Source organism: Trichechus manatus, unplaced genomic scaffold (genome assembly GCF_000243295.1).
Source record: "Trichechus manatus latirostris isolate Lorelei unplaced genomic scaffold, TriManLat1.0 scaffold00071, whole genome shotgun sequence".
In the NCBI taxonomy this organism is placed as follows: domain Eukaryota; kingdom Metazoa; phylum Chordata; class Mammalia; order Sirenia; family Trichechidae; genus Trichechus; species Trichechus manatus.
Genome location: NW_004444007.1, coordinates 8,200,769 through 8,217,353, shown reverse-complemented (window position 1 = coordinate 8,217,353; position 16,585 = coordinate 8,200,769). Strand labels below are relative to the sequence as shown.

General features: G+C 34.0%; 1 protein-coding gene across 7 annotated transcripts in view; it reads left to right on the top strand.

The window, feature by feature from the left end:
• TBCK (TBC1 domain containing kinase) overlaps positions 1-16,585 on the top strand; it is a 273,293-nt gene that overhangs the window by 103,887 nt on the left and 152,821 nt on the right. For all 7 annotated transcript variants that reach the window (XM_023734775.1, XM_023734773.1, XM_023734774.1 and 4 more), the window contains 4 exons: positions 20-82; positions 597-723; positions 1,923-1,973; positions 3,358-3,441. In XM_023734775.1, the coding sequence (XP_023590543.1) occupies positions 20-82; positions 597-723; positions 1,923-1,973; positions 3,358-3,441 (325 nt within the window). The remainder of the gene's footprint in view (positions 1-19; positions 83-596; positions 724-1,922; positions 1,974-3,357; positions 3,442-16,585) is intronic.

Below are 16,585 nucleotides of genomic sequence, written 5' to 3'. Positions count from 1 at the left end.
CTTTTTTTTTTTTTTGCAGGGGGCTATTCATGCCAAGTATGATGCAATTGATAAAGACACTCCAATTCCTACAGATAGACAAGTAAGATTTAGATTTTCTTAAGCAATCTAAGATAATTCTGCCAAATGTTTAAATAATAGAAAAACATGAGGAAATTTTCTTCTTTTAATTTGAATATTCAGCAGTTGTCATACATATGGTGATAGGGTAAGCATAGCTCTTATGCTCATTAATTAGTGAGTTAGGACTATTCCTTAAAGAAGTTTAGGTCAAGTAACATTTTTTAATAATTATAATTCTTCACATGAAGAATTTGCCCTATATTTAGACTAGTTGTAAAGGAAGATATTATTTAAAACTGTATTACTACATACCTTTTTTAAAGACTGGAATGGTCTGTTTGCCCGGTTTAAGTATACATAAAATTTCTTTGGTGTTTCCAGAGAATTAATATAAAATTCAATAGCTTTAGGCACCAGGATTATGAAGGTGATCTCTGCTAAAATTCATATTGTAATATCTCGTTTTCCTTATCTTGGGCTTTTTAAGAGATCACTCTGTTATAGTTCCACCATATTATTTTGGTACTTTACAGATTGAAGTGGATATTCCTCGTTGTCATCAATATGATGAGCTGTTATCGTCACCAGAAGGTCATGCAAAATTTAGGCGTGTATTGAAAGCCTGGGTAGTATCCCATCCTGATCTTGTGTATTGGCAAGGTAACTTTTTTTTTCCCCCTAATTATTAAGACTCTTGTAGTATTAAGAAAATGTTGCATGTTTGGCTTTGAGAAAAAGTCAATACTAAAGCTATGATTAATTTTTTTTGACAGGGTTATATGAGAACTTTTTTTAAAACTTTGTCTAAATATTTAGAAGATAGATGTAATTAAAATGCATGGTATTTAAAATGGGACATCTTACCATCACATTGATTAGAAAAGGATAAAGACTGGTGCTGTTGTAATCTTTGTGGATAATTTTTTCCACACTTAAGGATATAATAAAATAATTTTAGGCCATAAATAATTTTTGATTAGTTGAGATTCTTAACATTTAATGATTTACCAATTTATGCTTATCATGGTTGTTAGAAGTTGGAGAATAGGATATCATCCAAAACTGTTCATTTTATTGTCTCTTTATTTATTTATTAGTATCTTTAATGCTCAGATCTTTGATTGTTTTGCTTTTGTCATTATTATTTTTGTGGTTACTGATAAATTCATGAATGAGAAACCTATTCTACCCAGCCCTATTTTTAAATATGTTGTTCTGAATTGTAGTTCTTATATTTCAGTTCTCTGTCGATTTCTTACTGGCTAAACTTAAAATGAAAGTATTGTTTTTACTAAATCTGTCCATTTTAGAAGAGTTCTGTATCTTCCTAATAATCATATGTACAGTCTATCAGTATGATAACATATGAGCAGTATTACTATTATTAAAAGAAACATGCCATATATTTGTGTTTCACTTAACAGTTTTTGAAGTCCCCCCCGCCGCCCCCATAATCCCAAAGAAATGTGTAAGGCAAATCTGCATCTCCTAAATGTGAAAACTTGCTTGGAGATGTTAAAATGATTGCCAGGACCACACAGTCAGAGTCAGAGATGGAACGACTATATTCCAGGCCTTCTAACATTTTTACATTTCTCTGTAATTATACTCCTCTCTTCCCTCAACAATATTGATATAATAAGAGCTAATTTGTATTGGACACTTAAAAACTTACTAGGTGCCAAACACAATCACTTACTGATCACAATAACTCATGAGGAAATACACTTCTGGGTGGGTAATACTTAAAACAATGCTCAGTCTACACAGAGGTAATACAGAGACTGAGTAAGGTATATATCTACTATTCTACTCAATTATATTCATTGCACACCTTTCTCCCCATCCCCCACCAACAGGTCTTGACTCACTTTGTGCTCCATTCCTATATTTGAATTTTAATAATGAAGGTAAGCCTTTTTTCATTTAAATAATCATTGTCTATGTTATTCTGTAATATTTAATCAAACATGAGTGTTTCTTTTTTTTGTAAGATTCTTGCACTCTTCCTGGTAGATACTGCAAATTTCTGTGAAATAACCTCTCAGATTTATTTTAGAGAATTTTAAGAATTAATTCATTATTGAAGTGCTTCAGTGGTGACCAAGAAGTGACTAGAAATTTTGGGAGAAACTAACCGATTATTCTAAATGCATTCACAAACCCTTTTAGTGACCATTTTTAATGAAACTTTGAGAAAATTGTGACTTCTGAAGAAATTATTAGATTTTAGTCTAAGTATACTTTCTAAAGAATTTGCAAAGAAATTTATATTGGCTGCCTTTTCCCCAGTCTTGTATCTCCAAAGTCTACCACCTTCTTAATGGAGACTTCTCGTATTTATTTATTTATTTATTTTTTCTGATCCCAAATAACACTTTGTATTTCAGGAAATCTCGTATCAGTCTTGTATTATACTTATTTATACACTAATATGGTAACAGTTTTTGGTTGACAGCTTTTTTATGACAGGTTTTTTTTTTTTTTTTTTAATTTTCTTCTCCTGTACTGTAATGCCTTTTTTATAGAAAACTTTTCAATAAATATTTGTTAAATTGAATTGGCTCAAGTCCCATGTCCCTAATGATATCACACATAGAGCATGTTACCATGTATAGCATGAATCCCTAGAAGCCTCAATTCCAAAATTGCCATCTTTTCAAATTCTATTTCATGTAATTAGAATTTGCATAGACTTCTGTAATTGGGTGGAGATAGTATAACCCTAGAGAAATGAAGTTCACTATTTGAATAGTTTTAAAAATGAACTGTTCTCTGATATCATTACTCATTAATCTAGACTAGAAATTTTGCTGTGTTTAGTTAGGCATAGCCCATTTTCATACATATTGATCTGAAGATAGTAAGGAATCTGTGTTTGAAAGTGTAATTTATGGCTAGCATTACTAAAATCTAAAGTTTTCACACTTTTGTTTCTATCAACAGTAATTCTGAATCATGAAGTTTGTGTAACTCGTTAATAATTATCATGTTTAGAGATGAAAAAATTTTATAAAGTTCAAGTAATAAAGGCTTTTATTATTCTGAAATATAATGAGTGCCACGGTAGTTTGAAATTGAAAGCTCCCAGAGTGGTTATCATTTCTTTTTGTCCATAATATTTTCTGTTTTAAATGGCAGAGACTTTCTTCCCTTACTTTTGTTTTTCCAGCACTTATTATCATAATTATTACTTAACACTGGACTCAGGGCATGTGTACTCAGTGAAGTGAATGAATGAAGTGAATACCCTTTAACTAATTTGTTATCTGCCTTTGTTTTATTCTCTCTTAGCCTTGGCATATGCGTGTATGTCTGCTTTTATTCCAAAATACCTATATAACTTCTTCTTGAAAGACAATTCACATGTAATACAAGGTAAGCAAATGTCTTTCCTTGCCTTTAATAGGGAAAGCGCTTATGTCAAAAGTAACCAAAGCTCATTGAATTTATGATTTTGACCCAGTAAAATATGGTAATTATCTGTCAGTAAAATCCATGCAGATCATAAAGGTTAGTCTTTCCTCCAGGTACACAAAAATTATGATATTTTTCTAATGACTATTTATTTTCTGAACTTAGTTCTGTTCAAATGCAAGCATGTTAGTCTAAGAAAAGGAAAAGAGACTGCTATTTGCTTCTCTCACAATTAAAATAGCCCATAAAAAGCTTTACTCTGAGCAAGCCTATTGTGAATTAGTAAAAAGTTTAAATATAGTTTAAGTGTAAGTGGAATATTAAGAAACTTCTTATTCGTCTCCAGTGTCGTCACTAGGTGGGTGCAGGGATGTGAACAGCACCCCATGATACTGTCAGAGGGGTGACACCAAAGTGACCCTAGGGTCCCTGGTGGCTGGCATCACTAGGATTGGTGTCACTTGTCACCCAGTAACTCGTCACTGCCCCCCTATACCTGCCAGATGCAGGCAACTGGGCCAAGGCACCTGCCACTGGGTGGAGAGGAGGGTCCCCACCTTGGCCAATGAAAGAAGGGAAGAACTGCAGGGAGATGTGGGGGGCAGGGCGCTTAGCCCTGTGGTGGGATGGGGGAGATTCACCTGCTGTTCCCACCCACAGAGGGGGAGGTGACACCATGAGTTACCGCACTGGGTGACACCAACCCTAGTGACGCCACTGTTCATCTCAATCCTCATGCTTTTTTTCTCATCCAGAATATCCTCCCTCTTTCTTGTACTTATCTAAAATATAACCCTCCCTTAAGAATCCACGTCATAGCAAAGCCCATTTGTGAATTCTTTCAGGACTACTTCAGCCCTCTTTAAATTTCTAATATAATTTTCTGAACTCCTTTTTGGAGGTAATATAGCAGAGAACTTAAGAATATGTACCTTTAAATCAGACAAACCTCACTTAAAATTTAAGCTTCATTACTTATTGTAATCTTGGGCAAATTCCTTAAGTGCTCTACATCATTTCATTCATGTGTAAAATAAATATTGTTGTAAAGATTAAACATAATAAAATATGTAGACTGCCTGCCAAAGAGAAACAAGGGATAAATGCTATTATTAATTAATTTTTTTCACTAGTATTATTACCATGGCATTCCATATTGTTTTCTGTCTTATCTTTACAAGATTCCAAATGTTTTCAGGACAAGGAATTTTGTTATACTTTTGTATTTCTTTTGGGACACACTACAAAGCTGGTCGCACAGTATCCCCTTTTACTGTTTTTATGTTATTTTTCAGATACTCCCTAATTTAGAGTTTTTACTTATACATATTTTTCTCATTCATACTGCTAAATTTTAAACAAATAGAAGCTGGTGCTCTGTTTTATATTTGCATCATCGTTTTAAGCACCCCATTTGAATAGATGAAATAGGAAAACTAGAAACTGTGTTTGAATTACCAATTCTCAATAAGTGGGATCTCAGTTAATATTTTCATTACATTAGTAGTGAGTATAAACTTAGAATGTCAGAGGTCAATATGATGGGAATATAATTAGAAAGTAAAATGTAAATTAAAAAAAAAAACTGAAAATAGGAGAAGTAAACGAATACGGATAAATAGCTCAGCACATAAAAACATTTTTTCCAGCATCTTCTACATTGAAAACTTTTCAAATTGAGGCATGAAATTATTCATATATCTTTTTAGTGTCTACAATATTGAGGTTCTAGAAATTAAAATAATGATTCAGTGCCTCTCTGTTAGTTTTGTAATATAAACTATTGATTTATATTTGCATTTTGAAATGTTTTCATTTGAAATAGATATGTGCATATCTATAAATGGGAAAGAAAAATGCATAGTAGAAAGAATAATCTTCAATGTGTAATGTACAGAAAAAATTACATTCTGAATAGTTCACAACTATTTATTTTGAGGAAGCTTCAAATAAATCATAGATCCATAGTTAGCCCATGTACATATACTTGCATTGCAAGTTCCTACATACCATTCATAGTAATGATGAGACATGTTTCTTCTCTTACTAGGAATTAGTCTTTAAAAATGAAGATAGATCAACACCTTACTACTGAATATTTATAGTTAAAAATAATTTTAGAAAGATTTGAGAGATGAGCAGAATAGGGTCAAAAGTTTATATATTTTAAATGTTAATAGATATTGTCAAATTACTTTGCAAAACGTTGTAATGGTTCACATTGCTAATACCCAATTCTGTACATATTCCTGTAATGTGAACTTGTCTAAAGTTGGGATTAATAGGAGAATGTTTTTTTAGAGGGCACAACTTTTTGCTTTCAATTTTTATAATCAAGGAGATGTGTTCTTTGTAGGTTAATTTAGTAAGCCCATCTAACTAGAAGGGACATGCAGTGCCATCCTCAGTGATGTCCTGTCAGGGTGTGTCCTGTACCTTACTAATAGGAATATATCTCATCCTTATTCATAGTTCCCTTTAAATTTTACCCTTATCAATGATGTTATAGAATTGACAGTTTACTCTCTAAGCTTCTAGTGACACCAAAATGAGTGAACTTAATTCATCTTGGATAATACCAGTAGATTTCATAGGTTATGCAACGTAGGTAATAATCTAATCTGTGAGTGACCAAAGACAAACTGAAAAGATCGAAGATAGAAAATAATCCAGTTGGCATTTGTGTACTACAAAAGGTGATTCCTTAATCCTCATTTAAATATGTCAGCAACATAGTGCTGTTATTTTTAAAGCTAATATAAAACTGCAATATTGACTGAACATTCACATATAAGTTGGTTCTTTGAAGAGAGCAATAAAGTAGACAAAACTTTAGCTAGACTGACAAAGAAAAAGAGAAAAGATGCAAATAATCAAAAATATGGAAGTGAAGATATTACAACTGACTCAGTAGAAATAAAAAAGGAACATAAGCGAATACTACGAAACAACTGTGTGCCAAAAAACTTGATGACTTACGTGAAATGGGGAAATTTCCACAAACACATAGTCTGACTAAATGGACTCAAGAAGAAATAGAAAATCTCAACAAACCCAAAACAAGTGAAGAGAATAAATCAGTAATCAAAAAACCTCCCGGCAACAAAAAAATCCTGGATCAGATGGCTTCACTGGGGAATTCTACCAAACATTTAAAGAATTAACACCAATCCTGCTCAAACTCTTCCAAAATGTAGAGGAGGAAGCAACATTTCCTAGCTTATTCTTTGAAGCCAGCATTACCCTCATACAAAAGCCAGACGTAGACATCACAAGAAAACTACAGACCGATATTTCTTATGAATAAACATACAAAAATTTTCAACAAAATATTAGCAGAGTTCCACAGCATATTAAAAGAACTATACACCATGACCAAGAGCGATTTACTCCAGGAATGCAAGGGTGGTTCAACAGTAGAAAATCAATCAGTGTAATCCACCTCATTACTAGAACAAAGGAGGGGAACCACATCATCCTTTCAACCTGCAGAAAAGACATTTGATAAAATTCAACACCCTCTCTTGATAAAAACACTTAACAAGTTAAGAATAGAGAGGAAATTCCTCAGTATGATTAAGGGCATTTATGAAAAACAAACAGCCAACATTATACCCAATGGAGAAAGATTGAGAGCTTTCCCCTTAACATTGTGAACAAGACAAGGATGCTTGCTTTCACCACTGCTGTTTAATATTGTACTAGAAGTCCTAGCCAGAGCATTAAGGCAATAAAAAGAAATAAAAGTTATCCAAACTAGGAAGGAAGAAGTAAAGCTATCCTTATTTGTAGATGACATGCTCCTTTATATAGAAAATCCCAAAGAATCCACAAGAAAGGCTTCTAGAGTTAATAGAGGAATTCAGCAAAGTTGCGGGGTACCATGTCAATACACAAAAATTAGTTGGACTTCTATGCACCAGCAATGAGCAATCTGAAAAAGAAATTAAGAAAACAATTGCATTTACAATAGTATCTAAAAGAACAAAACACATAGGTATAAATTTAATCAGGAATATGCCAGGCTTATACAATGAAAATTAAAAAACACTGTGGAAAGAGATTAAAACCAAAAACCTGTTGCCATCGAGTAGCTTCCAACTCGTAGCAACCCTACAGGACACAGCAGAACTGCCCCATAAAGTTTTCAAGGCTGTAATCTTTACGGGAGCAGACTGCCAACATTTTTTCTCCCACGGAGTGGCTGGTGGGTTCAAACCTCTGCCTTTCAGTTAGCAACCAGCACTTAACTACTGCAGCACCAGGGCTCCTTGGAAGAGATTAAGCAGAGCTATATAAATGGAACGGCATTTCTTGTTTGTAGACTGGAGGACTTAACATCATTAGGATAGCAGTGCTACCCAAAGCGATCAATAGATTTAAGGCAATCCTGATCAAAATTCCAACAGCCTTCTTTTCAAAAATGGAAAAAACAGCAGTCCTCAAATTGATACGGAATAGCAAAGGGCCCCAAGTAGCCAGAGCAATTTTGAAGAAGAATAAAGTATGAGGATTCATACTTTCTGATTGCAAAATATACTATACAGCTACAGTAATCACAACAGTCTGTTATTGCTATAATAATAAACACATAGACCAATGGAATAGAATTGACAGTCCAGAAATAAACCCACATATCTATAGTCGACTGATTTTTGAGAAGGTTACTAAGTCTGAAATGTCTCTTTAATAAATGGTTCTGGGAAAACTGTATATCCACGTGCAAAACATGAAGCTGGACTCATACCTCATATCATACACAAAAATTAACTCAAAAATGGATCAAGGACCTAAATGTAAGAAATAAAACTCCTAGAAGATAACATAGGACATGGCTTTGGGGCCTAGTTTTTAACAATGAATTTTTAGATTTGCCATCAAAAGCACAAGCAACAAAAGATAAAATAGATATATTGGACTTCATCAAAACTAAAAACTTCTGTTCAGCAAAGGACTTTACTAAGTGAAGGGACAGCATACAGACTGGGAGAAAATTTGGTGAAACCCTATATTGGATAAGGATTTAATATCCAGAATATATAAAAAATTCCTACAACTTGACAACAGAAAGACACATAACTCAATCAAAAAAGTGGATGAAGAACCTGAATAGACAAAGAAGATATACAAATGACCCAAAAGCACTGAAAATATTCTCAACATCATTATCTGTTAGGGAGATACAAATCAAAACTACACTGAGAAACCACTTCATTCCCATCAGGATGACTAAGAATAAAAAAAAAAAAGAGGAAAACAACAAATGTTGGCAAAGATGAGAAGAAATCAGAACCCTTATCCATTGCTGGTAGGAATGTAAAATGGTACAGCCACTGTGGAAAACAGTTTGGCCATACCTCAAAAAGTTAAATATAGAATTATCATATGACCCAGCAATTCCACACCTAAGTATATACCCAAGAGTCTTGGAAGAAGCAATGTAAACAGACTTGTGTACGCCAGTTTCCATTGCAGCGCTATCCACAGTAGTCAAACAATGGAAACAACCTGAACGTCCAGCAACAGTTGAATGGATAAACAAAATGTGGTACATAAATACAACAGAATATAGTACTCAGCCATAAAGAGAAATGAAGTCCCGATATATGCTACAACATGGATGAACATTGAAAACATTATACTGAGTGAAATAAGTCAATCACAAAGGATAAATATTATGTTATCTCACTTATATGAAATATCTAGAACAGGCAAAGGTATGGAGAGCAGAGTTTTATTAGTGGTTACCAGGTGCAGGAGGGAGCCCTGGTGGTGCAGTGGTTAAGCGTTTGGCTGCTAACTAAAAGGTCGGCAGTTCGAATCCACCAGCTACTCCTTGGAAACCCTATGGGGCAGTTCTACTCCGCCCTGTAGGGTCGATATGAGCCGGAATCGACTTATTGGCAATGGGTTTGGTTTTTTGGTTAGGGGCAGGAGGGAGGAGGAAAAAGAGAGTCATTGTTTATGAAGCAGTGAATTTCTGTTCATGTTGATGGAAAGTTTGGAAACAATTATTGGTGATGAATGTATAACATTATTGATGTAATTAATATCACTACGTTGTACACATCAAAAATGTTGAATTGGCAAATGTTATATTGTATATGTATCTTTACAACAATATAAAAAGGACTTATAAAATGAACTATATAGAATATGTGTTAGATGGCTACGCTGGCCTGGCTAGATGGCCAGCTCTCAGAGGGCCAAATTAGATAGCGTCTATTAAATTGTTTTCTATTTTTATTCTGTATAGATTCTTATTTCAAAATACAGATAAAGTTTACCTAAAAAGAGTCTTAGTTTTCCTTATATATTTTCTAAAGAAACAAGAGACAATGATTTTAAATCAGTTTTTTAATTTTTACATTGAGCAGACATGTTATATATATATATATATATATAAAAGCACAGTTAATTTGGTCTTTGAGTAAGTAATTGCTGTGTACTGACACTGTGCCAGGCACTGCTTAAGTCATTGGGGCTCTTAAGATGAAGAAAATTCAGCACCTTCCCAAGATACTTCAAAGCCTGATAAGATAAATAAATGTGAAAATAACTAATTATAAGTCAGTGAGATAAATGTACAAATTACTGTATTATCACTGAGGAAGAAGTGTGTGTGTGTTTTTGTTTTGTTTTGTTTTTTTGTTGGCAAAGCAAAGAGCGTGTCTGGAAAGGTTTCATAAAGGAAGGCTTACTTGTTAATGAATTTGAAGTTTTACTTGGTGGAAAGAGAGAAAGACATACCTAGAATAGAGAACAATAAAGAGGACTGCGGTAAAAAAATACAAGGTGGGTGGTTAAAACTGCCAGTAGTCAAATCTGGTGCATGAAATAGGAAAGAGAAGGGTGGAAAGCTAAGGAAGGAGCTGAAACAATACACTGATTATAGGTTACTAAAGTTTGATGCAAGAACAATGGTTTACTTTTCTTCAAATGGCTATTTTGGGCTTGGAATTAGAAATATTCAGTTCTCATTTTATTGGTTTCCCTTTTTGTTTTGTAGTTGTTTTAAGCTTTAAACTTCAGAGTAGCATTTGATTGGCATAAATATCACATGCACACTTTTTTCACCGGCAGATTTTAGAAAAATCTCATGTCATATGAAACTTACTAATCCAAAAGCTAATTGTAAAATTGTATATTCATTTAGGATTTCATTGTCTCTATAGATATTTTAGCTTTCTATATTCAACACCAACTTGAATTGCTCTTTGGAAAAAAAATTTGTTTTTGTAGTTATATATTAGTAGAACTTTAAATTTTTTCTTTTTAAAGTTTTTCCTAAAATATAGTATTTATATACTCATATGAATCTGAAATGCTTTGCCTCATACAGATGAGTAGAAAATTCTCTATTTAATGAAGATACCCTATTATTATTATTTTTACCCCAGTCTTATTAACTTGTAACCTGCAGACATTTTTTGAAAGATAATGTATTTAATTACTTTCCTGCCTAAATGAAAACTCATTATCAATTTTTTGCACTGTCAAATTATCCCCAGCAGCACTGTTACTGGGTTAATAAAGTATCACCAACACAGGAACTTTAAAAAATAATATACTGACTGAACTATTCAGAATTGGTCCTGTAGATTATCTAAAATTACTAAAGTTCAGAATTTTAGAGTTCCAATTGAATTGAAAAAGATGGAGAGATTTGAGAGTGATATATTGATTAGAGTTTCAGAGGTTTTGGAAAACAGGCATAACTTGTAGGGCAGGCATACCTTAGGCTATTGAAGAAAGGAATGGCAGCTTCAATTCAGTGAAGAGAGAAGTAGCCATTTAGTTATTGAGAATGAGAACCCAACTATATTTTAATGTCATTTTGCACTTAAGAAAGGGGCAACCAGGAAACTGGCCTGTAAGACATTGAAAACTCTTCTTGAAGTGTTTCTACTGTGTTTTTTTGGCCCAAACAGTCATTCTATTATGCATTTTTGCAATTTTGGCACAACATTAAACATACACTGTTTTATAATACCAATTCATATTCACACTTAAACTATTAGAAGATATGGCTGCTGCAAATTAGAAATGAAAAGACAGAAGGAAATACCATATAAATTTGGGAAACAAAATCAGGTGAAAACTTCCCCAATTTTCTGTTTACTTGTGTGTGTTGTTCTCAATTGCTTGAGGGCTAAAGGGAAGGTATCTTGTTCACTGTGATGCCCCTAGCATTTAATGGAGTGCCACACGTAGACTAGGGTGACTATACAACTAAATCAAGATACTTTTGAGAGTTAAAAGGAACATTAACTGCACCAGACGATGGGTCTACAGATGCAAACTGGGACTCCTTCAGACAAACTACAATACATGCTCACATTACACACAGACATTCAATAAGTCTTTGCGGGGAGGGAGGGAGGAAGGAAGACAGACCTACAAAGTCTAAAGTCCAGTTGTCAAATGTAGGGCTATAAAAATAAATCTCCTTTGCATCAAACAACAACAAAGAGAGCTAAAGAGAGATCATACTGCAGTTTCACTCTAAGGATGTCATGTATTTAGAAAAGCAGTGCATTGCGTTTTTCTAGTTTAATACACATCTGTGGCATGGATGGCTTTAATGATAGGATATTGGGAGAGAAGGAACATATAAGCATATAGCCTTGACATTTTTAAGAATCCCTTACACCATGTGACTGAGATTTTTCCTGAGACAGAAAATGTGGAAGTGAATTTGCTTGTAGATTTTCCACCAAAGTGTAGGGTATGTGAGTAAAAAAGAAAATGGCTCCAAATGTATTCCTAAAGATTACTTTTCTCATTTCTTTCTCTTCTTTTGTACCCCCCATTCCATTTACATGTAAACATTTGTGCTTGTTCTTGTGGCTTTAGTCAGTAAAACAAATTTTAAAGCTGACAGACTTTATAATGGGAGATAACCTAATTTGGTATCATTTGGAGTAAAATAATTTTTTTTGAGTGCTGTGAGTCAAAATGTCACCAAATAGTTTGAATTGGGCACATTCTTAGTTGACAGGAGATCTGTGACTCTGCCTGTTTATTAATACTTAACATCTTCAGAATAAACAATCAGCATGATGGAAAATAACAAATAGTTACAGAACTGAGAATGCCATTTCTGACTTTTGAGCAGAGGAAAACATTTGCCTTAAATCTGTCATCCATCATCCTTCATCTCTTTCTTGCCCAAGCTAAATGGGTAAAAGCTGAAAGACTGATCAGAAAGGAAAAAACAATGTTATCCATATATGGGATGCTCTGAAATTACATCTCTCGATCTATTTTATGAATTTTTTTTAGGAAAACAAACGAATGGCATATTTATAAACAGCTGTACAAAAATCTGATAGTGTCCATATGAAATCCTTACATTTACTTATTTGGGGATTTTCATTAAAATGTATGTAGTAAATAAAGAAGCTGTTTAAAGGAGAGGAACAAGCCTTTTAATAAGGAGTGAGTAGAAGGAAACAGCTGTTTATTTTCATTTTATATCTTATTGCAAAAAAAAAACTCAAGGTATGAACGATCATTAAAATGAAGAAAATTTATATTAGACATGGTTTTGTGCTGTGGTATAATATGCTTTATTTGAAGCTTAAGGGAAAACTATACTAAATACTTTGATTTTTTTTTAAAGAATACCACTTACCTTTACATAAGCCACCCATAGGTTACAAAAGTGCTATTTTCTGGTTTATTTTAAGACTCTAGATGCATGTCTTCATCATCTAGTACAAACCACATTATTTACAGTGTTTTGTGAACATCTTAAAGTCTCCTTAGAAATAATCAGTAGCCTCCATGGAATCCTTTGTTTTATTCTGACCACTGTCCTGTTTTTCTTTCAGGTTGATTTACAAATGAAAGGACATATACATTCTGATTTTTTTTTTTTTTTAATTTACTCTATGAAACTTTTAAATTTTTTTTTGTTTGTTTTGTTTTGGAATAACTTGGACTGTGACAAAGTGTGGATTTCATCAGTTCTGTCATATTCCTCCTTAAATAAGTCATACTGTAACAGGCCATTTTCAGTTCTTTCAGCTTGAGAAATGCCAACTGTGTTCTTCCCTTTTGGTTTTCTATCACCAGGTCTTTGCACATTTCATTATAAGACTTTATCTTCTCGAGCCACCATTTGAAATCTTCTGTTCAACTCCTTTAGTTCATCATTTCTTCCATTCGCTTCCATTTAGCTACTCTGTGTTCAAGAGCAAGTTTCAGAGTCTCTTCTGGCATCCATTTTGGTCTTTTCTTTCTTTCCCATCTTTTTAATGACCTTTTTTCTTCAGGTATGCTATCCTTGATGTCATCCCACAGTTCCCCTGGTTTTCAGTCATTAGTGTTCAGTGCATCAAAACTATTCTTGAGATGGTCTCTAAATTCAGTTGGGATATACTCAAGGTCGTATTTCGGCTCTTGTGGACTACTTTTACTTTTCTTCAGCCTCAACTTGAACTTGCATATGAGTAATTAATGGTCTATTCAAGCCTCAAGTTGCAATATTGAAGGCTTCTGTGGAAAAAATATTGAATGACGCAAGAAGCATCAAAAGAAAATGGAAGAAATAGAGTCACTGTTCCAAAAAGAATTTGTCAACGTTCAGCCATTTCAGGAGGTAGCATATAATTAAGAACAGATGGTACTAAAGGAAGAAATTCAAGTGGCACTTAAACATTGGCAAAAAACAAGGCTCCAGGAATTGACAGAATGCCAATTAAGATGTTTCAACAAATGAATGCAATTCTGAAAGCGCTCACTCATCTATGCCAAGAAATTTGGAAGACAGCTACCTGGCCAACTGACAGGAAGAGTTCCATATTTGTGCCCATTCCATAGAAAGGGGATCCAACAGAATGCAGAAATTATCAAATAATATCATTAATATCACACCCAAGTAAAATTTTGCTGAAGATAATTCAGAAACGGTTGCAGCAGTACATCGACAGGGAACTACCAGAAATTAAAGCCAGATTCAGAAGAGGACAAGGAACGAGGGATATCATTGCTGATGTCATCTGGATCTTACTGAAAGCAGAGAATACTAGAAAGATGTTTTCCTGTGTTTTATTGACTATGCAAAGGCATTCAACTGTGTGGATCATAACAAATTATAGATAATGTTGCAGAATGGGAATTTCAGAACACTTAATTGTGCTTGCGAGGAACCTGTACATAGACCAAGAGGCACGCGCTCATTCTAACAGAACAAGAGGATACTACGTGGTTTAAAATCAGGAAAGGTGTTTGTCAGGATTGTTTCCTTTCACCATACTTACTCAGAATGCTATGCAAATACTCTGAGAAGCTGGACTATATGAAGAAGAATGCGGCATCAGGATTGGAGGAAGATTCATTAACAACCCGCGATATACAGATAACACAACCTTGCTTGCGGAAAGTTAAGAGGACTTGAAGCACTTATAGATGAAGATCAAAGACTACAGCCTTCAGTATGGATTACACCTCAACATAAAGAAAACGAAAATCCTCCCAACTGGACCAATAAGTAACATCATGATAAATGGAGAAAAGACTGAAGTTGTCAAGGATTTCATTTTATTTGGATTCACAACCCATGTCCACAGAAGCAGCAGTCAAGAAATCAAACAACATATTGCATTGGAAAAATCTGCAGCAAATGACCCCTTTAACGTGTTAAAAAGCACAGATGTCACTTTGAGGACTAAGGTGCACCTGACCCAAGCTATGGTATTTTCAGTCACCTCATATGCATTCAAAAGCTGGGCAATGAAAAAGGAAGAGTGAAGAAGAATTGATGCTTTTGAATTATGGTGCTGGTGAAGAATATTAAATATACCATGGACTACCAAAAGAAGGAACATATCTGTCTTGGAAGAAGTACAGCCAGAATGCTCATTAGAAGTGAGAATGGTGAGAATTCGTCTAATGTACTTTGGACATGTTACCAGGAGGGATAAGTCCCTGAAGAAGGCCATATGCTTGGTAAGGTAGAGGGTCAGCGAAAGAGAGGAAGACCCTCAGCGAGATGGATTGACACAGTGGCTTCCATGATGAACTTAAGGATAACAACGATTGTGAGGATGGCTCAGGACTGGGAAGCATTTCGTTCTTTCATACATAGGGTCACTATGAGTCGGAACTGACTCAAGGGCACCTAACAGCAACAACAACATATCAGACCATACTATATCTCATCGCATAGCCTATTCTGAGCAACCAGAACTTACGCCAACCTTATAAATTATATTTACATGTGTGAAGTGTTATATGATTTATAAACTAAATGTATATACATACGTTTGTGTACGTGTGTGTATATGTATGTATGTGTATATAAAATACACATACACAGGTATAGAAAGAAATAAAAGAATGCAGTTATAGCACATATCATATAAATCCAGTCAGCAGTTTGGCAAAGCACAAGGAAAATATTTTCATGATGGATTAGGTTTTTTTAGCAGCTCCGTAATTAGCCATGTAATCCCACATAATAGTTATCTTTTATCAGTCTGGCTCAAATAAGAACCATCTTTAAGAAACTGGAACATAGTTGTGGAGAACTGCCTGGAGCAAAATTTCTGTTTAAAACAAAGTGTACTTTTTAGAAGTTAATAGCTATATGCTTTCATCAACATACTGTTGAATGCTTGTGATTACTGATGTTACATACCTTTGGTTTTTGGGTAAATTGGGACTATAAACTACTACCCAATTTTTTGGTAAATTAGAACTCACTAATAGAGGAAAAAGTAAATAAATAAATCAAAGAAATTTAAACCCAGAAGATCCCTGAGCCTTTAGATATGTCCTAGGTCTTTACTTTGATCTGTCACTCCTGAAGCTGATGTGAGTTGTACCTTTTTCGGTCTGAGAAGAAAAAGTGAGACTGTGGATAGAATGAATTCTATTGAAGTAGAACACCAGACCAAGAAAAAGTATTAATTGTATACCCATTTTGTATCTGGAATCCATGTGTAAAAGTTCACACTAGATCTGGACTTCAGCTTTTTCATTGTTATATTGAATACAGCACCTCCTTCTCCTTTCTTTTTGACATTGATGCTACTCTTTGTAAAATATGTAACATTGTTTATAGATAAATCATTTTAAAATACACTTTGGTGATTAG